General features: G+C 43.6%; 1 protein-coding gene and 1 non-coding gene across 2 annotated transcripts in view; one reads left to right on the forward strand and one right to left on the reverse strand.

Annotated features, from left to right (window-relative positions):
- LOC132818040 (cytosolic phospholipase A2 zeta-like) overlaps window positions 1-24,269 on the reverse strand; it is a gene marked incomplete at its 5' end in the record, with an annotated part of 104,665 nt that overhangs the window by 26,591 nt on the left and 53,805 nt on the right. The window contains 5 exons of the mRNA XM_060828647.1: window positions 4,320-4,422; window positions 5,331-5,473; window positions 6,647-6,761; window positions 18,581-18,803; window positions 24,044-24,180. Coding sequence (XP_060684630.1) covers window positions 4,320-4,422; window positions 5,331-5,473; window positions 6,647-6,761; window positions 18,581-18,803; window positions 24,044-24,180 — 721 coding nt within the window. The remainder of the gene's footprint in view (window positions 1-4,319; window positions 4,423-5,330; window positions 5,474-6,646; window positions 6,762-18,580; window positions 18,804-24,043; window positions 24,181-24,269) is intronic.
- On the forward strand, window positions 22,401-22,474 carry trnai-aau (transfer RNA isoleucine (anticodon AAU)). Its single transcript has one exon. It is a non-coding gene; the product is annotated as a tRNA-Ile (tRNA).

The following is a 24,269-nucleotide window of genomic DNA, read 5'->3' on the forward strand; positions in this document are numbered from 1 at the left end:
TGAATGAATACTTTGCTTCAGTATTCAGTAGTGAGAGCGACCTTGTCCTTTGTGAGGACAGCATGAAATGGGCTGATTTGCTCAAACAGGTTGATGTGAAGGAGGTGGATGTGCTGAAAATTTTGAAAAACATGGAAATAGATAGGTTTCTTGATCTAAATAGGATATACTCAAGGTTACTATGGGAAACAAGGGCTGAGCCTTTGGCAATGATCTTTGCATCCTCACTGGCCACTGAAGTAGTACCAGATAATCGGATGGTGGCAAATGTTATTACCTTATTCAAGAAAGGCAACAGGGATAACCCTGAGAATTACAGATCAGTCTTCCATCGATGGTGAGCAAATTGTTGGAGAGGATTCTGAGAAACAGGATTTATGATTATTTGGAAAAGCACAGTTTGATTTGAGACAGTCAGCATGGCTTTGTGAGGGGAAAATAATGCCTCACAAGCCTTATTGAATTCTTTGAGGATGTGACAAAATACTGATGAAGGTAGAGCAGTGGATGTGGTGTATAGGGATTTTAGCTAGGCATATGATATGGTTCCCCATGGTAGGCTTATTGACAAAGTAAGGAGGCATGGTTACAGGGAAATCTGTTAGTTTGGATACAGAATTGGCTGGCCCATAGAAGACAGAGGGTAGTGGTAAATGGAAAGTATTCGCCATGACCAGTGGTGTTTCATAGACATCTCTCTGGGACCTCTGCTATTTGTGATTTTTATAAATTACTTAGATGAGGAAGTGGAAGGATGCATTAGTATATTTGTTGATGACACGAAGGTTGGTGGAGTTGTGGATAGTGTAGAGGGCTGTTGTATGTTGCAAGGGGATATTGACAAGATGCAGAACTAGGCTGAGAAGTGGCAGATTGAGTTCTACACAGAGAGGAGTGAAGTGATTCATTTTGGATGCAGATTATAGGGTTAAAGGCAGGTTTCTTGGCAGTGTGGAGGAACAGAGGGATATTGGGGTCAACATCCATAGATCCCTTAAAGTTTCCACCCAAGTTGATAGGGTTGTTAAGATGTAAGATGTGTTAGCTTTTATTAGCAGGGGGATTGAGTTTAAGAGCTATAAGTTTACGCTGCAGCTGTATACAGCCCTAGTTAGACGACAGTTGGAATATTGTGTTCAGTTCTGGTTGCCTCATTTATGAAGGATTTGGAAGCTTTAGAGAGGGTGCAGAGGCGATTTACCAGGATGCTGCCTGGACTGGAGGCCACGTCGTATAAAGAAAGGTTGAGGGAGCTTTGGCTTTTCTCACTGGATAAAAGGAGGAATGAGAATGTACACTTGATCAAGGTGTACAAGATGGTGATAAGAAGCATAGATAGGGTGGCTAACCAGAGACTTTTTCCCAAGGCAGAAATGGCTATCACAGAGGGGCATAATTTTAAGGTGATTGGAATAAGGTTTAGGGAAGTTGTCAGAGGTCAGTTCTTTACACTGAGGGTGTTAGGTGCATGGAATGGTACGATGGTGGTAATAGAGTCAGATACGTTAGTAACATTTAAGTGACGCTTGGATAGGCACATGAATGACAGTAAAACAAACGGTGTGTAGCTTAGTTTGCTCTGAGTGTAAAGATAAAAGGTTGGTACAACATTGAGGGCCGAGGGACCTGTACTGTGCTATACTGTTTTATATACTCTACAAGGAGCTCCCGCAGAGGTATCCTGAAGTGGAGATGACTAACCTTGAACAACTACAATCATCTTCCTATGTACCAGGTATGAATCCAACCAGTGGAAAGTTTGCCATTGATATCCAGTTTTGTTAGGGCTCCTTGACACCACACTTGGTTAAATGCGACCTTGATGTCAAGGGGATTCATACTCACCTCAACTCCGGAATTAAGCTCTTTTGTCCATGCTTGAACCAACACTGTAATGAAGTCAGAAGTTGAGTGGCCCTGGAGGAATATGTACTGGGTGTCGGTAAGCAGGCGCTGCTTGATAGTACAGCTATTTACACCTTGCATCACTTTACTAATGTTTGCAGGTAGACGAATGGGACGATAATTGACTGGGTTGGATTATCCTGTTAAGCTCGGGAACACATTTCTTTACCACTATTTGGAATGTTGTCAGGGCCTATAGCCTTTGCAGTATCCAATGTCTCCAGTCATTTTTTGATATCATGTGGAGTGAATTGAATTCGCTGAAGATTGGCGCCTGTGATGCTGTAGAGCTTCTGGAGGAGACTCATCAGGATGAACGTAAGAGACAACAACTTTTTATTTTTTGGAATATAGACTGAAAATGAGAAAAAAAATGGACACTGCTTTAAAAGAGGAGGAAATAACAGGAATTTGCAGCTTTGGAAAAACAAGTGGAGCTAACTGATGCCTATGCAACAATGTTAATTTTGGGAATACTGTGTTCAGACAAAGCAGCAGCACCTGTTTATGTTCAGGGGAACTCTGCTCAGGCAGTCTTTTGAACTGTTTTTCAAATGCAACTATTTGTTATGAGTCCAGGAGAGCTCAGCATTGCAATAAGCTTCTGATTAGCCAAGCTGCAGTTTAACACAGTTTAACAGAAGACGGACCCCACCACCAGGGATATATTTCCCTCCCCTCCCCTATTAGCGTTCCGCAAAGACCACTCCCTTCGTGACTCCCTCGTCAGGTCCACACCCCCCACCAACCCAACCTCCACTCTCGGCACCTTCCCCTGCAACCACAGGAAATGCAAAACTTGCGCCCACACTTCCTCCCTTACCTCTCTCCAAGGCCCCAAGGGATCCTTCCATATCCACCACAAATTCACCTGCACCTCCACACACATCATCTATTGCATCCACTGCACCCGATGTGGCCTCCTCTATATTGGGGAGACGGGCCGCCTACTTGCGGAATGCTTCAGGGAACACCTCTGGGACGCCCGGACCAACCAACCCAACCACCCCATGGCTCAACACTTTAACTCTCCCTCCCACTCCACCGAGGACATGCAGGTCCTTGGACTCCTCCATCGCCAGAACATAACAACACGACGGTTGGAGGAAGAGCACCTCATCTTCCGCCTGGGAACCCTCCAACCACTAGGGATGAACTCAAATTTCTCCAGTTTCCTCATTTCCCCTCCCCCCACCTTGTCTCAGTCGATTCCCTCGAACTCAGCACCGCCCTCCTAACCTGCAATTTTCTTCCTCACCTCTCTGCCCCTACCCCACTCTGGCCTATCACCCTCACCTTGACCTCCTTCCACCTATCACATCTCCATCGCCCCTCCCCCAAGTCCCTCCTCCCTACCTTTTATCTTAGCCTGCTGGACACACTTTCCTCATTCCTGATGAAGTGCTTATGCCCGGAACGTCGAATTTCCTGTTCCTTGGATGCTGCCTGACCTGCTGCGCTTTAACCAGCAACACATTTTCAGCTCTGATCTCCAGCATCTGCAGACCTCACTTTTTACCCTTAACAGAAGACAACACAGGCCCCAACAAGTTATAATTTCGGCATCTCTCTCTCTCTCTCTCTCTCTCTCATCCCTTTGTTCTTAAAGAAAGTGTCTCGCTAACTGTGTTGGAAAAGCAGAGAAAAACTATATTCAGAGTTGCTGAAAGGAAGAATCTGAAGCTTACTGAGAAAAGAAAAACCTGGGTCCAAACACGAAACTAGCGAGCAACAGGCGGATTATGGCAGTGCAAGTAACACCAAAGCATCCCTGATGAATTAAAAGGATTGTATTTTGGACTGATGCGACACAGCTGTGTTCTCCTGACTTTTCTCCTAAAAAAAAATGATGTTTTATGCCTTTTTCTTTTGCATCTGTGTGGGAATTTGGGGGTAAAGTTAAATATTAGGAATCCTGATTTGGAGATGCCGGTGTTGGACTGGGGTGACTATCACTTAATGAAGGAGCGTCGCTCCGAAAGCTAGTGTGCTTCCAATTAAACCTGTTGGACTATAACCTGGTGTTGTGTGATTTTTAAATTAGAAATCCTATTCTTGTTCAAGTTAAGTATGTTACAAAAAGAGTTAATCTTTAATTACTACTGAAAGAATCTGGTATAATTTGCCATTATCCTGGGTAGCAGTCAATGAGGCAAATAGGGAGTAGTTTCATTTAATCTTAACATTCATTTCAATTCCAGGAATAGTAGGGATTGATTTCCACGGCACTACCCAAATGTCAAAGAGAAAAAGACAAAAGTTTCCCATTCAATCATAAGTTTCATGATTTATAAGTCTCCCTGTTGCTCTCAAAGAAAGGTGTCCTAGATCTTGGTCAGTGGCTTTGCACAAATAGCAGGGCGAGAATGGAAATTACCAGCAGTTCTAAAACAAAAAAAAAGATAGATTAGTACCTGTTATCTTGATAGCATTCTGTAAGTTCTGCATCCACATGTTGGAGGTGCCTATCATCTCCCTCAGGATCTCCTCCAGGTTGGCTGCAAAAGCACTACCCCACTGGCCTGCAGGGGAGGAGGACAACAGTCATTTTCAGAGTATTTCTTATTCTAACTTCTTAGATCCTTTACCCCCACTGGAGAGTGAAGAGATCCCACACTGAGGGGGCACCCCAAGGCTACACCAAATTCCTGCCAGTTGTTCACAATCACGTTCTTCGCCCTAGAATCATCACCCACTCCTCCTTCCCAGGATGCTGAGTCACCTCCACGGAGGGACAAAAGCAGAAGCCCTCCCACCCAGGGTCTATCTATTCCACTCTTCTCGGGTTCAAAGTACATGTAGTGGTATACTGAACCCTTCAGGAAATTAGTCAAGTAAATATTCTTAATGGAAGAGATTGCCTGTATGTCAGAACAAACTTCACGTTCTCAGTCTGGGCACTGGATATGGTTTAGGAAAGAGAACATGAAACGTATTGCTCCACAAAGCCCAAAACCTAACTCATTCTGGGGTGTCAATTCCAATTTTATGACCCCCTAACCTTGCCTAAGATAACTAATCCAATGCATTCACGAATGTAATCAACATTACACAAATACAAAACTATATTACACATCACTTCCCCATATCAAACCAATATTCTGTGGTAAGTTTGGGTCTGTCAAAGATAGATGCACAATAATGGATATTAGAGAATGCCAGACTTTAGTTATTTTATTTTTACAAGAAAGGACGATGACTAAACCCAGTGGGAATTTAAAAATATGTTAAGAGGAGGAACCTTTGGAATTAACAGAAGAAAGAAGACGGTATTTGTCACCCCAGGATATTAAAAGAAAGACTTTGAATAAAACTTTTAATAAGAAAGACTGTTCTTTCTTAACAAACACAGAAGCCGTGACTCCAAGTTTAACTTCTAAATTTATATGCAGTGAGACTTTTAGATTTCTGATTTGATTGTTAACTGTACCTTCCAAGAAGCTGATTCTCATTTCTGGACATTTCTTTATCAGATATCCCATGAAGAATTTGCTTCCAAAATGCTGAATGGGGATGTAAGCTCCATATTTTGGAAGTCCAGCTTCATAAGGAGTGCACTCAAACCACTCTGCAAAAGACAGAAGATTTTGCTTCTTATTGGCTGTGGTCTCCATAGTAGACTCGTTACACCAAGTTGCATCCATATGAAAATAAAAGACAATTTTCACACGGTCTGCAGCCCCAAGATACTTAACTTGTGAAATGGCAATGGCCACTTTCTCAGCAGGACGAGACATGTGCATGAGCATTTAGGAATAGCATGATTTCCACCTCACCTCCTTCTAGACATTAATTGCAGAGTTACAGCAACAAGTGTATGAACCAGTCACTTATGATTTCGATCGACGAAATGGTACTGGCATTTTCTCCATATTTTTAAAATGCTGTCAGGATACCCTTCTGATGGTATGGTGGGATAGGCAGGTGAATTGAGGCATAAAAAAGTTTGAAGTGTGCAATGCACCAGTTGCCAGCTCCCACAAAAGGACAGGTATTGAGGTAAGAACTGAATTCCCCTACCAAAACAACAGGCAGTCTCTCCAAATGAAAATTCCCACCCAGTTTACAAACTCCAAACTGACCTGCTCTCTATTTGAGAGCATCTGTTGAGTGACAGAGCAGACATTTCTGAATGGAGATAATTTTCAGTTGTCTGGGCCATTTCTATGTCCAGATGCAGTTATCAGCAGTAGCAAGCCTCCCTGTTCAAACTTCCTACCAATTAACAACACACTTTGAGATTTAATACCAAATTAGTGACATTAGGTGGTGAGAGATTGATTTTGCATGAGACATTGCCTTCACTGAACCTGCATTAAGAGTACTGCAGCAGGAGGATACAGCAGGGGCAGAAGAGATGCACAATCAGTCTGTCATTGCCGCATCCTCAGCACTATCAGTGACATAAATTTGTCATTTTCTGTCATTAAAGGTTAGGAAGCCTTGAACTTTCAACAGCTCTGACCTTCCACTATACTGACATCTCCTCCAAGTTCCCAAGGCACTGCCACAAATAGTACCCATGTATCACTGGGAAAATTGCAATCTCTGTGACAGACTGAAATTAGTTTACCCATTATCCAATTCAACCTGCTGAGTTGAGTGAGAGTGCTTGCCAGTACCAGTCTCAGTCCACCCCTGGGAAAAACCAGCCAGAGACAGGAATACATTAGCAAATTTTTGATGACCCCTCCCTGCAAAGGTTTGGTAACAACACAACACACCCCAACAAGATCTGTACCTCCAAAATCTCGAGCGCTGAGGTTTGACCTCACATTAAGACTGGCATAGATAGGAAACGGGTTCTGTCCCCTCCTTACAGCTCTCTGCTGGTCTGACAGCTTGGTTTTATTCTCCTAAATACAGAGATATTACTTTCAGTATTTTACACACATACACACACACACTATTTAAAACACTAGAGCCTTGTTTGGGTAAAAGGCAACAAAATTTCTGCTGACAGTGCAAATTATCTTTTGGGCATATTTGTATTCAAAGGAGAGTGCTCGCACAGCAACAATTTGATTGACACAGTGTTGTTCATGCAAGAGCCTGAGGTTAATCATCTACTATAAATAGACAAGTTGTGTGTGATGCATGTTTTTTGTGGAGTTCCGATGTGGAATGTGATACACCTAAATGATCGTCATGACCTCGAAGTTGATTAGACCATTTAAAATTCAACTACCATAATCCTCCGAATGCAGGAACAGTAAAAACTGCTTTGATGCAGGCAGAATAGATCAACACTGGGTGGCCTGATTGAGACTGCACGTGTGCAAGCCAAGTGTCTCACATTGGAATGCATTCAGTGCTGAAGCTGCACACGGTAACACTGGTAAAGGTGTGAGCATCTCCAAAAAAATACTCCTTTTGTGCAGGAGTACAGGGCTTTATTGAGGATCTCTCAAGAACTGTGTGATACACCAAACTAATTGCTATGAGTTCCTACATTGACTCGACTGTTGAAGGTTTAGCTACAATGATCCCCAATTAAAAAGAATTTTCTTTGTGTCAATTTTGTCTCTATTACTGTAGCTTGTTCACTTGGGACAACGCCAATTGCAGGAAAAACGGACAAGAGCAAAAATCAACCATTTCAAAATTATTGAAGTGCATTAAACTCGGAAAGGAGAGCATCCAATTGAGGGTTCTTTTCAAACATTTGAAGACGATGGAGCATAAATTATGTCTTCATCTTTCTCCAAGGCCAGATGGAAGGCGGTGGAGGAAAATCTGAGAGAACAACCTGGGACTGTAAAGCACAATCGCTGCAGCCACTGCTGTTGCAACAACCTGATCTTCCTGTTATAGGTGTGGCAATCCCTGACACCTGTCTGACACAATGGACCGAAAGGCCAATTAGTTAACTAAATAAGGAAATTTGGATATTTATGACAAGGTGACTATTTTAACAGCTATTCGTGTATGTATTTCGTAGATAAGTGCAAAGTCATTTGCTAAGAATAAGCACACACTGAGGTTTACTCGTGATTAAGCGCAGCATTGTTATGTAAGATAACACTAGCTACAGTTTGATTAGAACACTTCAAGGTCATGTCATTTTTCCTTTGGTTCAACAAAAAACCAAAACTTTTAATGGTGTCCCATCTGGTTGCAATGCTCTCTTTGTAAATTGCTTTTTATGCTGAAGTTTAAAGTAAAATAACTGAATTGCTAACTTCATTACTGATCAGGTGAACATAGTTAAGGCCAGACAAAAGCAAAGATTTAGTCAACTTTTTAGCTTGGACAAGGTGACAGTCTACAGTTCAAGCTCCCCATGTATTGCTAGGTTTCCATACCCTTCAGTGCACTGGAAGAATCAATGGAGGAGAACAATTGATAGAAATCCATGATATCCAGATGATTTCAAAGACTAATTGTATGAAACAGGCTTACTCATCACTAACTTTTTTCCCTTAGTCTTTATCTAAATGACTACAATAAGGCTGATCCCACTTCTAGGATGTTGAGATTATTTTGTCTTTTCTGTTACAAATTCACCTCTATTGGCAAGAGGCTCTGAATGACTTGGGTGTATGTTTTGCACTGGTACACAAGCTGCACTGGGATGATATGAGAAAGATCATTCTTGGTGTGATCTTGTATCCAAATGAAAAGCACAAATCATCAGAATATCCAACTACTGATAATGAATATGGGGTGGTGATGGCCTCGTGATATTATTGCTACACTATTAATCTAGAGACCCAGGCAATGCTTGACCTGGGTTACAATCCACTGAGACAGATGCTGAAATTTGAATTCAATAAAAATCTGGAATTACGGTTCTAATAATGACCAACAGACCACAGTCAATTGTCAGAAAACTCTATCCAACTCACAAATGTCCTTTCAGGCGGGAGATGGTCATCCTTACCTGGTCTGGCCTACACATGACTCCAGACCCATTGCAATGCAGTTGATTCTTAATTGCCATCTGGGGAATTAGGGATGCCTACTACATCCTAGCCTAGCCAGTGACGCTCACAAGCTGTGAATAATAAATTATTAACTGGGACTGGTGCCCCTTGTTTATATCACATTAATTAATCCAGTCCTCAAGATGGCAAGTGTGATGGGTAATCCACCAGCAAATCAACTGCAAGAAATTCCAATTCATTCAGAAATGCTGGCTACAAACGAACATTTCCCAAAGAATACCCATGTACTAACATTTATTGGTTATGTTTACATAAGCACAATAAGACCGGCCTCTCATCAGCTGCATCCTGGTGTCTGGTATGATAGTCAAGTCACTCTCTTATTTGATGTTTAATTTCAGTAAAGGATATTTTGCATCAGTATTTACTGTGGAAAAGGATATGGAAGATATAGACTGTAGGGAAATAGATGGTGACATCTTGCAAAATGTCCAGATTACAGAGGAGGAAGTGCTGGATGTCTTGAAACGGTTAAAGGTGGATAAATCCCCAGGCCCTGATCAGGTGTACCCGAGAACACTGTGGGAAGCTAAAGAAGTGACTGCTGGGTCTCTTGCTGAGATATTTGTATCATCAATAGTCACAGGTGAGGTGCTGGAAGACTGGAGGTTGGCAAACGTGGTGCCACTGTTTAAGAAGGGCAGTAAAAGGGGACTCGGCAAGATGGCGGCGATTCTGTAGAACTGCTGTGGACAGCTCTGCCTAACAGCCATGGCATACCAGTGTTTCTTTTGCCATCCCTGGCCAACTTATGTGGTGGAAATATTAGTTTAAAACCTTACAGAACACATATTGGTTAATATTTGGGAGTGGGAAGGATGCCAAAGGGAAAAGGAGCAAGCAAACAGCAGCAGGGAGGACACTCCCCTACAGCACCTATCATGTCAGAGACAGCAGCAGCAGCAGCCTCTCCTGAACTGCCCGGGGAACTGACAGATTCACAGGAATTGGCTGCGGTGATGGAGAGACTTACCTTGAAAGTTATGGCTGTGATTGAGGAGATCCATAGGGAGATTCGTGCCCAGGTCCAACCTATCACATCCAGGCTGCAGAAGCATGAGCAGGAAATCCAGGGCCTCAGGAAGAGGCTGGAGGAGGTAGAGGGTCGAACTAAGGCCTCGGAAGCTGCAATGGAGTCCTCATCCAGTCGGATCCAGGTGCTGGAGCGAGAGGTGCGGGCCTTGCAAAACCATATTGACGACCTCGAAAATCGAGGTTGGAGGATAAATCTCCGAATCGTCGGGCTCCCTGAAGGTGAGGAAGGCGAGAAGCTTCTCTGAAAACTGGCTGCCGAAGTTTTTGGGCCTTCATATGGAGTCCAGCAGGCTTCAGATTGAAAGGGCATATCGGGTTACAGTGCACAGGTCAGGGCCGGTGCAGCGTCCCTGCCCGGTCGTGGTGCACTTCCACTCATATAAGGACAAGCAAAAATTCACAGAAGCTTCCAGGTCCCTGGGAAAAGATCCGCAGGCGCTGCTGTACAAGGAGTCAAAAATCATGTTTTTCCAGGATTTTTCAGCAGCTGAAATCTGAAAGAGGAAGTCCTTCGATGAAGTTAAAAAGAGACTGAGGAACGTGGGTATCCAGTACTTCATAAGATACCCCGCAGTGCTTCGTTTCAGCCACGAGGACTCAGTTTATACACTTGACTTGGTGGATAAGGCTAAAATCTTTGTGGACGCTTTAAAATAGACGGATTAGCCTGAAGAATATGGTTAATGTTTGTTGTATTTTCTAATTTTCCCCATGTTTTCCCTTCCTTTTGTTTTAAATTCCTTTCTTTCTCCCTAATAATTTTCTTTTTGGAAAGGGGGTGAAAAGACTTTGGAATAAGTTGTTCCTTTTTTAATAAATAATGTTCTGATGGGAAATTTTGTGGATGTTCTTTGTTGTCTCTCTCCTTTTTGTTTGTTTGTTCTGCTTCTCTTTTAGTCACAAGTAGGGGTGTCATGAAGCCAGGGATGAGTGGAGTGCTCATCCTGATTTTGTCTTTTTTTCTGTTGATTTAAGGATCATCTCCTTGTTTTTTTTTCTGGCCTAAGGCTGGGGCGCAGTCCAGGTTTGAAGGAGCTGTGAAGGAGGGGATGGGTGGGGTGAGTGCCCCCTATGGGCAGGGGGAAGAGTCTTCCATTCAAGGTTCTATATTTGGTTTTCTTTGTAGTTTTTTGGTAGTAATAGTTGTTTATAGTTAGATAGAGTAATTTTTGTAGATATAGTTTTTCGATTCTATGAGTCTTTATTTATTTATGCTCGGCGCTTTGTAAGCACGGTTCTCCCTCCAAGGGGTTCAAGGGTGTCTGAAAGGGGTTATGGCTAAGTGTCTTATTAAATGGAGCACCTGGAACATTAAGGGAAGTCATTCCCCTATTAAAAGGAAAAAAAAGTGCTTTCTAGCCTTAAGAGGGAAAGGGTTAATATCGCTTTGTTGCAGGAAACCCATCTTGATGATGGGGAACACCTGAAATTACAACAGGGGAGTTATGACCGGGTATTCTTTTCATCCTTTACTACTAAAAGTAGGGGAGCGGCAGTACTTGTCCAGAAAAATCTTCTGTTCACATTATTAGAGCAGGTGAAAGATGAGCAGGGACAGTTTGTGATATTTAAAGTCCTGATACGTGGGAAGGTATACGACATTTTAAATGTCTACTGTCCTCCGGTGCATCCCCTCAAATGTTTGATTAGTGCTGTCTCTAAGTTGAGTGCTTTTGGAACATGGCACATTGTTATAGGGGGGTGGGGGGGGGGGGGATTTTAATTGTCTTTTGGATCCGACAGTGGGCAGGATGCCTTGTGGGTCCCCAACAATTTTTTCGCAAGCCAAGCAGGTGGTTGACTTATGTGAGGAGTTGGGGCTGGTGGATATTTGGAGAGGTCTTCACCCTACTGGTAGGGACTTCACCTTTTTTCCAAACCCACATAAACGTCACATGAGGATTGACCTCTTTCTGGCTCCCTCGGCCCTTCTGGATTTGATTAGGAGTTGTAAAATTGGGAATATAGCTATTTCTGATCACACGGCGGTATATTTGGAGGTCAAGGCCAAGAGTGAAGGGTTAGGTTTGTGGCACAGGCGTTTAGACCCTTTTCTCCTTAAGGATTCCAAATTTGTGGAATACTTTTTGAAGGAGTTTCAGGAATTTTTGACTATCAACTCAGACACAGCTAGTAGTCAGTCCATGCTGTGGGAGACTGCTAAGGCCTTTGCTAGGGGATTAGCTATTTCCTATTCGGCTAGCCAGAAACAACAGGAAGAGGAACAGCAGTGTCTACTTGAGACGCGGTTGAAAGCTGCGGAGGCAGCACATTTTGCGTGGCCTTTGGTGACTAAGCTATAGTTGATCACGGCCCTTCGGGCTGCCTGAATTCAATACTGACACAAAATGCAAAGAAAGAACTTGCTTTTGCTAGACAGAGGGTGTTCGAATATGGGGATAGGCCAGGGAAGTATTTAGCGTACCTGACTAGGAAAAGGCTGCTCCCCAATCCATTACTGCAATCAGAGACAACGCCGGGGTACTTACATGCGATGCTAAAAAGATTAATGAGACTTTTCAGAGCTTTTACTCTGAATTGTATCGGTCTTAAGGGTGCAAAGACAGGAGTGCTAAAATGGAGACCTTTTTTTAAGAACCTGGACTTCCCAGGCGTAACCTTGGAACAGGCCCCCTTGACAGTTCAGGAAATACAAGAGGCAGCTAGGCAACTTCAGAGTGGGAAAGCGCCTGGCCAAATTTGTTTTCTGGGTGAGTTTTATAAGGAGTTTATAGGGATTCTGTCAGGGCCGATGTTGGAGATGTACAATTACTCCTATATGCATGAATACCTTCCACCATCTTTGGGAGAAGCTAATATTTCCTTAATTCTTAAGAAGGGAAAGGTTCCTGAGGATTGTGCCTTATACAGGCCCATCTCTCTATTAAATTAAATTCACACTTCAAGATTCTGTCCAAGATTGGAAAGGGTGTTGCCCCATATTACTAAAGAGGATCAGACAGGCTTTATAAGGGGCCATAGGTCCTTTAATAATATTAGAAGGTTGCTGAATGTGGTCCAAGTTTGTCAGCAACGATCAATTTAGAGGTTGGTGATTTGACCCATTTGACTGGGTGAAATGGCCGGATCTTTTTTACGTCTTAGAACAGTTTGGCTTGGGTGGAGTCTTTGCTAGGTGGGTGGAGGTTTTATATCGCCACCCTCTGGCCGCGGTCATCACCAATAGGGTGAAGTCTGGAAATTTTACGATTGGTAGGGGTAGTCAGCAAGGCTGCCCCCTCTCACCGTTGTTGTTCACACTGGTGATAGAGCCGCTAGCAGAGGCTATTCGTCAGAGCGTCCACATTACTGCTCCAGACGTGGGATCGAGGGCACACAAGATTACACTGCACGTAGATGATGTCCTTCTGTTTTTAATTGAACCTGATCACCTCCATACCCCATTTGATAGAATGTATCAATTCATTTGGGGCTATTTCAGGATATAAGATTAACTTTGCAAAGTCGGAGGCAATGCCTTTGGAGAACCTTAAGGATGTGCCAGAAGGTGAAGGTGGCTCTAAGTTCCCTTTTAAGTGGCCATGGGCAGGGTTCTGGTACCTAGGCATTTTTATTACCCCCAAGTTTGATCTATTATTTTGGACTAACTTTGCTCACTTGCTCGACAATATTAGGCAAGATCTCCAGAGATGGGAGGTTCTTCCAATTTCATGGCTGGGCCGAATATCTCTCATTAAGGTGAACGTTCTTCCTCGTTTGCTTTATCCCACGCATATGCTCCCTATAATGTTTCCCAGGTCAACGCTGCGGAAGCTTATGGGGTGGTTTGGTTCCTTTGTCTGGCATCTTCAGCAGCCCCTCATCAAACTTACTAAATTGCAGTTGCCTCAAGAAGGTGAGGAGTTGATTTTCCAAACATCAGGAGGTATCAATTGAGTTTCCTGATGTCCTTTGTCTACGATTGGGTAGGTAACAATTCAAACTCAATATGGCTGGATATTAAGGCCTCCCGGGCAAAGTACCCTCTTATTAACCTATTGTTCATGGATAAGATGAGGACAGTTATGGACCACTGCTGGAACCCCACTGTCATTAGTACAATCAAGGCATGGAGGGCGATGCGTCAGAGTGAGGGTTGTTTATCCAAGACTTCACCACTTACACCAATAATTGGCATACCAGGGTTCAAACTATGGGCAGCGAGAGGAGTTTCTAGTTTGGGAGACTTGTTTAAGGGAGAGGTTATAATGTCTTTTGAGCAACTGAGCCGCAAATACGGGTTGCCCAGCAGAGACCTTTTTCGTTTTTTTCAGGTTAGGGATTTCATTCAGAAGACGACTACGCTTCTCACTAAGCCCTATAAGCCCGATACAGGGAGGTTGTTGCTATGCTCCACAAGCGCCCTTTCGGTTCGTGCTCTCTATCACCTGCTGGGTGGCAGGGCCTGGCAAGGTATTAACCGGTTATGTGAGGTCTGGGAGCAAGAGCTGGGAGTGGAGATCTCTACTGAAACATGGGAGAACATATGGGAGAATGCTCAAAAGATCTCAATCTGTAACAGGACATGCGCTACGCAGTTAAAAGTTCTGCACAGGGCTCATCTGGCCCCAGACCGTCCGGCGAAGTTTAAAAAAGGGGCATCTTCAGTGTGCACCAAATGTAAAATAAGTGTAAGTACTCTTACCCATTGCTTCTGGTTGTGCTGCAGGCTCAGTGTTTATTGGAGCGCGGTGGCGGGAGAGATAGGGAGGGTATTGAGGACTGAAGTCAAAGTAGACCTGATATTTCTCCTCTTACTGGATTAGTGGTGCTGGAAGAGCACAGCAGTTCAGGCAGCATCGAAGAAGCAGCTCCTCGGATGCTGCCGGAACTGCTGTGCTCTTCCAGCACCACTAATCCGGAATCTGGTTTCCAGCATCTCCACTCATTGTTTTTACCTTTTTCTCTCTCCTCTTAGGTCTACTGAATTTACCATCTTTAGATGGGCAGGGGAAGAAACTATTTAATATTCTTGCATACTGTGCATGGAAGAATATTCTGATGAATTGGGTGTCTGAGAACTCACCAGGCTTGCTGGGATGGCAGAAATTAATTATGGACCGCATTCCCTTGGACTTTTTCACAACAGACAATTTTTATAAGACATGGCAGCCCTACTTGAGTTGTTTGGATATAGGTTTATCAGTTATCTTAACTAGAGCGTTTGTTTAACCAGGATGATTAGATTTGTCAAGCCCTGGAGAGGGTCTCCCGAGTTATACAGGTATGTATACAATGCTCCTGTTCCTGTGTTTGGGGGCCTTGCGTCAGGATAGCTGTTCTGTATTTTGTGGTTTTTTTGGTGTTGCTTTGCATAGTGTTAGGTTTTGCTTTGTATTATAGAGTAGGTTAATAGTTATAGATAGTAGTTGTATTGTAATTTGTGTTTTTTCTTTTTATTATTCTGATATTTGTGATTTTTTCAATAATTAAAGTAAAAAAAAATTGCTATTAAATATATTTACAAAAACAAATGGCAGTAAAGACAAGCCAGGGAACTATAGACCGGTGAGCCTGACCTCAGTGGTGGGCAAGTTGTTGGAGGGAATCCTGAGGGACAGGACGTACATGTATAAAAGTAAATTACTGCGGATGCTGGAATCTGAAACCAAAAGAGAAAATGCTGGAAAATCTCAGCAGGTCTGGCAGTATCTGTAAGGAGAGAAAAGAGCTGACGTTTCGAGTCAAAGGGTCAGTTAGACGTGAAACGTCAGCTCTTCTCTCTCCTTACAGATGCTGCCAGGATGTACATGTATTTGGAATGGCAAGGACTGATTCGGGATAGTCAACATGGCTTTGTGCGTGGGAAATCATGTCTCTCAAACTTGATTGAGTTTTTTTGAAGAAGTAACAAAGAAGATTGATGAGGGCAGAGCAGTAGATGTGACCTATATGGACTTCAGTAAGGTGTTCGACAAGGTTCCCCATGGAAGACTGATTCGCAGGATTAGATCTCAATGGAATACAGGGAGAACTAGCCATTTGGATACAGAACTGGCTCAAAGGTAGAAGACAGAGGGTGGTGGTGGAAGATTGTTTTTCAGACTGGAGGCCTGTGACCAGTGGAGTGCCACAAGGATCGGTGCTGAGTCCTCTACTTTTTGTCATTTACATAAATGATTTGGATGCGAGCATAAGAGGTACAGTTAGTAAGTTTGCAGATGACACCAAAATTGGAGGTGCAGTGGACAGCGAAGAGGGTTACCTCAGATTACAACAAGATCTGGACCACATGGGCCAATGGGCTGAGAAGTGGCAGATGGAGATTAATTCAGATAAATGTGAGGTGCTGCATTTTGGGAAAGCAAATTTTAACAGGACTTATACACTTAATGGTAAAGTCCTCCGGAATTTTGCTGAACAAAGAGACCTTGGAGCGTAGGTTCATACCTCCTTGAAAGTGGAGTCGCAGGTAGATAGGATAGTGGAGGCATTTGGTATGCTTTCCTTTATTGGTCAGAGTATTGAGTACAGGAGTTGGGAGGTCATCTTGCGTCTGTACAGGACATTGGTTAGGCCACTGTTGGAATATTGTGTGCAATTCTGGTCTCCTTCCTATCGAAAAGATGTTGTGAAACTTCAAAGGATTCAGAAAAGTGGGCGTCATGGTGGCACAGTGGTTAGCACTGCTGCCTCATAGCGCCAGAGACCCAGGTTCAATTCCTGCCTCAGGCGACTCTCTTTGTGGAGTTTGCACATTCGCTCCGTGTTTGCGTGGGTTTCCTCCGGGTGCTCCAGTTTCCTCCCACAATCCAAAAATGTGCCGGCTAGGTGAATTGGCCATGCTAAATTGCCTGTAGTGTTAGGTGAAGGGGTAAATATAGGGGAATGGGTCTGGGTGGGTTACGCTTCGGCAGGTCGGTGTGGACTTGTTGGGCGGAATGGTCTGTTTCCACACTGTAAGTAATCTAAAAAGATTTACAAGGATGTTGCCAGAGTTGGAGGATTTGAGGTATAGGGAGAGGCTGAATAGGCTGGGGCTGTTTTCCCTGGAGCGTCAGAGGTTGAGGGGTGACCTTATAGAGATTTACAAAATTATGAGGGGCATGGATATGATAAATAGACAAAGTCTTTTCCCTGGGATTGGGGAGTCCAGAACTAGAGGGCATAGATTTAGGGTGAGAGGGGAAAGATATAAAGAGACCTAAGGGGCAACTTTTTCACACAGAGGGTGGTACGTGTGTGGAATGAGCTGCCAGAGGATGTGGTGAACATTTAAGATTAGATTACTTACAGTGTGGAAACAGGCCCTTCAGCCCAACAAGTCCATACCGACCCGCTGAAGCGCAACCCACCCATACCCTACATTTACCCCTTACCTAACACTACGGGCAATTTAGCATGGCCAATTCACCTGACCCGCACATCTTTGGACTGTGGGAGGAAACCGGAGCACCCAGAGGAAACCCACGCAGACACGGGGAGAACGTGCAAACTCCACACAGTCAGAGGACATTTAAGAAGCATTTGGATGGGTATATGAATATGAAGGGTTTGGAGGGATATGGGTCAGGTGCTGGCAGGTGGGACTAGATTGAGTTGGGATATCTGGTCGGCATGGACAGGTTGGACCGAACGGTCTGTTTCCATGCTGTACATCTCTATGACTCTTTAGTTGTCACAAAAAGACAGACATCTGATTATTAGCCAGGGTTCCCAAATGATCTGCTGGATACCTCTGTGAAAATGTTATAAAGATGTGCCTCTTCTCTGTCACTGCATCATTGAGTGCAAACTGGAAATGGAAGTGTTGGTTTTGACATTCTAACAGCTTAATTTCAAGCACAATCTAAACTGAGGCAATGCATTTTCACATTGTACAGAATGACTTCAGGGTGACAAGCTCTGGCCAATGGCTGTTTACATATCAAGGTTCATAGGAAGACAACAGGATTCACCTCATTTGTTCTCTCCTTAGTTACATTGCTCATTGAAGTCAAACCAGTAGGATTGGAGGGCGTACAGAAATTAGAAGATCTGTTGTTGAGTGGATCAACACCATACCACACCAGAATGATCACATGTGGAAAAACTGGTAGCTTAATGGAGTTGTAAATTTGGGATGGAGGCTGTAATGGAAAATTATCCATTTACTGTGAAATTAATTATCCATTTACTGTGAAATTTGAAAGCGAATGCTTTTCTTTAACTTAATGCTGTAGAAGTTAAACAATACTCTGATGAAGGCCTGTAGTCAGTTTATCTCTGTTTGAATTCTGTAAACATTCAACTCAACCTTGCAATCGTTGAACTCAGCAAAAGCTAAAGAACTGTTATGTCTAAGACTAGGGGATTCGCCATTGACAGCATGATAAGAAACAGAATAAAGCAAGTGTCTGTACCATGTTAAGGCACTCCTTTACATGAAGGCATCTAGCATTTGTGTACTGGAGTCACTTCTGCAGAGGTAACAATAAAGCTCCTTTCTTTGCTCTTGTTAATAGTTGAGTCAAGTCGATTTAATTTCCACAACAGAGGCATTACAGGAAAGGGTAACATTAGTCACTCATTGCCCTTATGAAGGTACTGCTGCAGTCCATGTGTTGTAGGTACATCGATCATGCTTTATGTAAATGGGTTTTTTTTCAGGGTGGGAGAGAGTTGCGGGGGGGAGGGGGTGGGGGGGCGGTAGTGGTGTGGAGCAGTAATATAGAGAGTGGAAATAATACAGAGAATGTTATCAAAGGCCGTACCTGTCCAGAGAGAAATGATTCAATGATGAGTCCCCACAGGTCTGTAATTGATACATTGTGCCCTGAACGACTTTTCTCTACCAAAGCATTGATGTAATACCCCAAGCGATCCTTGGACAGGGCACTGGTCTTGCTTTTAGTCACTTGTTCCTTAAGTTTCTCAATGTGAACTTTCAAATCCTTGAGAGACCAATTGGCATCCTGATACAGCGTAGACATACACCTGGGAGAAGTTACATTTGTTTTACAAGCTTTTCTGGTTGATGTATTAGAAGGCATGACAAAGGTGATAATCATTAAAGGGTTATTGTGGGTGACTAATTGTGATAATTATCAAAACTTATTGAGATTACTGGTTTACCTGAATCCCAGCATTGGGAGTGTGTTGAGACCCAATATGCTGCTGGTTTCTATTGTGATCACTGCTCCATATTCCTCTTGAATTCTATTTTCCACACTGTTTTCAGCTGATTTTTAAAAGATCTTCCTTACATCGCAAGGTCAGAAGTGGGGATGTTCATGAATGGCTGCACAACCCCTCACAAAGCCATGTTGACTATCCCGAATCAAATTATTCCTCTCTAGAGGATAATAAATCCTGTCTCATAACATTTTCCAACACTTTACCCACAACCAAATTAAGGCTCACTGGTCTATAATTACCAGGGTTGTCTCTACTCCTTGTTGAACAAGGGGATAGCATTTGCTATGCTCCAGTCTTCTGACACAATTCCTGTAGAGAATGATGACAAAGATCAAAGTCAAAGGCTCTGCAATCTCCTCCCTGGCTTCCCAGAGAATCCTAGGATAAATTCCAGCCGGCCCAGGGGATTTATCTATTTTCGCACTTTCCAGAATTGCTAACACCTCCTCATGAACCTCAATCCCATCTAATCTATTCTCATCGACAACATGTCAGTATTCACAATGGAGAAAGACAAATATTTATTTAGCGCTTCTCCATCTCTTCGGACTCTACGCACAACTTCCCATTATTGCCCTTGATTGGCCCTAAATCTTACTATAGTCATTCTTTCATTCCTGATACACCTACAGAAAATTTTAGGATTTCCCTTGATCCTATCTGCCAATAACTTCTCCGGGCCCAGCCCCCAACTACCATCTTTTTCTTCTTGACAAAAGACTCAACTTCTTCATAAACCACAGCTCTCTTGCTTGACAATTTCCTGCCTGCCTGACAAGTACATACTTATCAAGGACACACAGTAGCTGTTCCTTGAATAAACTCCACATTTCAATTGTGCCCATCCCTTGCAGTTTCCTTCCCCATCCTATGCATCCTAAATCTTGCCTAATCGCATCATAATTGTCTTTCCCTCAGCAATAATTTTTGACCTGCATAATATACCCATTGCTTTCCATCATTAAAGTAAACAAACCTAACTGTGGTCAGTATCAAAGTGCTCACCTAACTAAAAATCTAACATCGGGCCAGGTTCATTACCCAGTACCAAATCCAATGTAGTATTAGATTAGATTACCTACAGTGTGGAAACAGGCCCTTTGGCCAAACAAGTCCACACCAACTCTCCGAAGAGTAACCCACCCAGACCCATCTCCCTCTGACTGATGCACCTAACATTATGGACAATTTAGCATGGCCAATTCACCTGATGTGCACATCTTTGGACTGTGAGAGGAAACAGAGCACCCGGAGGAAACCCACACAGATACGGAGATAATATGCAAACTCCACACAGACAGAGAGTCACCTAAGGCTGGAATTGAACCTGGGACCCTGGTACTGTGAGGCAGCAGTGCTAACCACTGAGCCACCACCGTGCCACCCTTGTATCATCCCTTGTTGGCTTGTCTACATACTGTGTCAGGAAACAATCCTGCACACATTGGACAAAACTGACCCATCTAAAGTATCCTGATGAAGGGCTCTGGCCCGAAACGTCGAATTTCCTGTTCCTTGGATGCTGCCTAACCTGCTGTGCTTTAACCAGCAACACATTTTCAGCTCTGATCTCCAGCGTCTGCAGACCTCACTTTTTACTATAGTATAGTATACCCAACTATAGTATTTCCAGTCAAAATTTAGAAAGTTAAAGACCCGCATAACAACAACTCTTTACTCTTGCTCCTATCCAGAATGATCTTTGCTATGAGGTGTTCTTCTTCCAAGAGTCAGGTGGTTAGGGATTGGTGATAGAGGTGGCCCAGGACCTGCATGTCCTTGGTGGAGTGGGAGGGAGAGTTAAAGTGTTCAGCTACGTGGCGGTGGAGTTGGTTGATGCGGGTGTCTCAGATGTTCTCTGAAATGATCCACAAGTTGGGTGCCCTGAATGCCCAGTGTAGAGGAGACCTCAGTTATGCCTGCCTCTTCATCGGGTATGTGAAGCAGTCCATCTTCCACAGCTACACCGGCACCATTCTCCACCTTTTCCTCTGCTACGTCGATGACTGTGTCGGCACTACTTCGTGCTCCCACAAGGATGTTGAACAGTTCAAATTCACCAACACCTTCCACCCTGACCTTAAATTCACCTGGACCATCCATCGCAGAACCTCCCTCCTCTTCCTAGACCTCTCCATCTCTGGTGACCGACTAACATATGACAAACCCACCGATTCCCACAGCTACTTAGACTACACCTCTCCCACCCTGCCTCCTGTAAAAATGTCATCTTTTATTCCCAATTCCTATGCCGCATCTGCTCCCAGGATGACCAATTCTACCATAGACATCCCAGATGTTCTCCTTCAAAGTCCACAATTTCCCATCCCACGTGATCGACAATGTCCTCGAGCACATCTCCACCACTTCCTTCACCTCTGCCCTTGATCCCTCCAATCGCAACAAGGACAGAACTCCCCTGGTGCTCACCTTCCACTCCACCTACCTCATGATACATCGCATCATTCTCCTCCATTTCCACCACCTACAAACAGATCCCACCACTAGGGATACACTTCCCTCCCCACTCACTCATTCTAGGTAACCCTCCTTTGAACTGCCTCTACACATTTACATCCTTCTTTAAATAAGGAAACCAAAGTGTGCACAGTATTTGAGATGTGGTCACACAATGTCCTGACTAACTGAAGCTCCCATTAATCTTCTTGATGACATACAAAATGCTAGAGAAATTCAGCTGGTCTGGCAATATCTGTGGACAGTTTGTCTCGATACAGATGCTGCCAGATCTGCTGGGGTCTCCAGTATTTTGTTTGTATTCCAGATCTCTGGCATCTAAAGCACTTGGTTTTTATATTTAGCCTTTTGATTACGTACTGTACCTGCACACTAACGTGTTGGGATTCACGCATGACAAAATTCACACATTAGTCAGGGGTAAATATAGGGTAAGGGAAAATGGGTCTGGGTGCATTACTCTTTGGAGGGTCGGTGTGGACTAGTAGGGCCGAAGGGCCTGTTTCCATACTGTAGGGAATCTAATCTAATCAAAAAGCGAATGAGAATTGGAGCGCTTTCTTAATGACATAAAATTAAACTAGAGGATTCCCCAGCCCACAATAAAACATGATCTTCTGGGGAAAACTCCTCACAGTAGAAGGAAGTTCTGACATTGAATATTCTTAGGCCAAGAAAGGAAAATAACAGAAGTAAAGACTTGGGAGTTGAGAACAACCTTTGACCAGTTCTGTTTTATTCAGTTATGTTCAGGGGGAATAAAACGTTATTTGAAAGATAGCATTAAGTCATTAAAGTATGACAGCTTTTGTTACAATAGAATCTTGCAGCATCACACTTTCAGTTATTACCTGGAAATTCAAATAACTTTTTAAAAATCATCAGTTTTTATAGAGATGGAGAACATAACATCGCGTCGCTCGGTTAGCTCAGCTGGTTAGAGCGTGGTGCTAATAACGCCAAGGTCGTGGGTTCAATCCCCACACTGACCATGTGCAGCGCTCGTCTCGTCAACTGTGCGGTGTCAAGGTTTGTGGGCGGCACGGTGGCACAGTGGTTAGCACTGCTGCCTCACAGCGCCTGAGACACGGGTTCAATTCCCGACTCAGGCGACTGACTGTGTGGAGTTTGCACGTTCTCCCTGTGTCTGCGTGGGTTTCCTCCGGGTGCTCTGGTTTCCTCCCACAGTCCAAAGATGTGCGGGTCAGGTGAATTGGCCAGGCTAAATTGCCCATAGTGTTAGGTAAGGGGTAAATGTAGGGGTATGGGTGGGTTGCGCTTCGGCGGGTCGGTGTGGACTTGTTGGGCCGAAGGGCCTGTTTCCACACTGTAAGTCTAATCTAAACATTGATTCCAGAGTAATTCTTGCTGTACCTTCCCTTCGTATTTGATGTCATACCGCAAAAGAGCTTCATTCTGTATCTAATTTGTGCTGTACCTCCCATGGGAAATTGAGACATTATACAGGCAATTCTACTCGGTGTTTAATCCATGCTGTGTTTAACTGTGGGAGAAAATATGGGTCCTGGCCTCCCTATGACATGGCCGCAAAACAGACAGCACAAAATGTCTGCACGTAGCCTACCCACAATGCCTCAAATTGTCCAAATCAACTGCCCCAGACATCACATATACCTCAGGACATGACTCATCCAGCCCCAGACAAAGAGAATATACTTCTTAAGGTTAACTGATAATGAGCCTCGCACTCCACAATAGCCCAGCACGTCTGCTGTCCTTCAGGCACAGTTGTTCCCACTAGGAGTCAAGCCTTCAACCAAAAGATACTTCGCTTGCCTCTTCAACAATACGAACACATTGATACCAGGATGAAACCCACTAATGCCTACTCCAGCCAAGGACTGGAATCTCCTGAGTCAATTAAGAAATTCATTGTCAGATACTGGACACTTGAACCTTTTCAATGAATGAACTTTATTTCTCTTTGTTGTACAACTCACACCATTGTCTCATAACTCACACTTCATTGTTGTAAGGGTATAAAATTCCACTGTATTCTCTGGGAAGAAGCTGTGGCTCCCTCTGAACAGCCTGTCCGCGACTGTTTCAGTGGGGTCAAATCTCTTCCGTGATATCGCTGTTTGTTAAATAAATCCTTGTCAGTTCTCAGTCCCATCTGTGTTTGTGATCTCTAATTAATTGGGGCTGAGCAGAATAATGAGGGGCAGTGTCAACCTTTCTAAGATGCAAAAGCTGTTAGGTATTATATCTTGTAGGTAGACCCAGAAGGTACATGTAAAGTTTATTTTTCAGGTTTTCTTGAGGATGAAAAGGGACCTGCTTATGTTCTAGGTTGGCTGTCAGGCAGGGAATATTATTATATGTAGTCCTGTCATGAAGGTCAACAGAGTCTTCATGTTCCTGGCTGTACTGGGTTCTCTGGCTGACTATCCCCTTCCATGTAGCCTACCAACCAATATTGGGGCTTACGTATACAAAAATGGGAAATAGTTTCATTTCCTGAAATATCACCCTTGATAAGTACACGAGATCATGCAAGATATTTAACAGAAATACATTATCGATTCAACTCAACTCACCAAGTTGACCCTGACACTCCAATCATGTAGGTTATACAGTCCAGGACTTGTATCTGCTGCAGCCCGTGCAAAGCACCACAAAGGGAGGTCATTGCTCGAATTCCACCCCCTGAGGCAAGGATTGCTATAACAGGTACCTGTAAATTATAAACAGGATGAGTCAGAGCGCCATACAGGGAAACCATTTCTCCAATGATTGTTTTAATGAAGTTATGTAATTCCATGC

Source organism: Hemiscyllium ocellatum, chromosome 8 (assembly GCF_020745735.1).
Source record: "Hemiscyllium ocellatum isolate sHemOce1 chromosome 8, sHemOce1.pat.X.cur, whole genome shotgun sequence".
Classification (NCBI taxonomy): Eukaryota; Metazoa; Chordata; class Chondrichthyes; order Orectolobiformes; family Hemiscylliidae; genus Hemiscyllium; species Hemiscyllium ocellatum.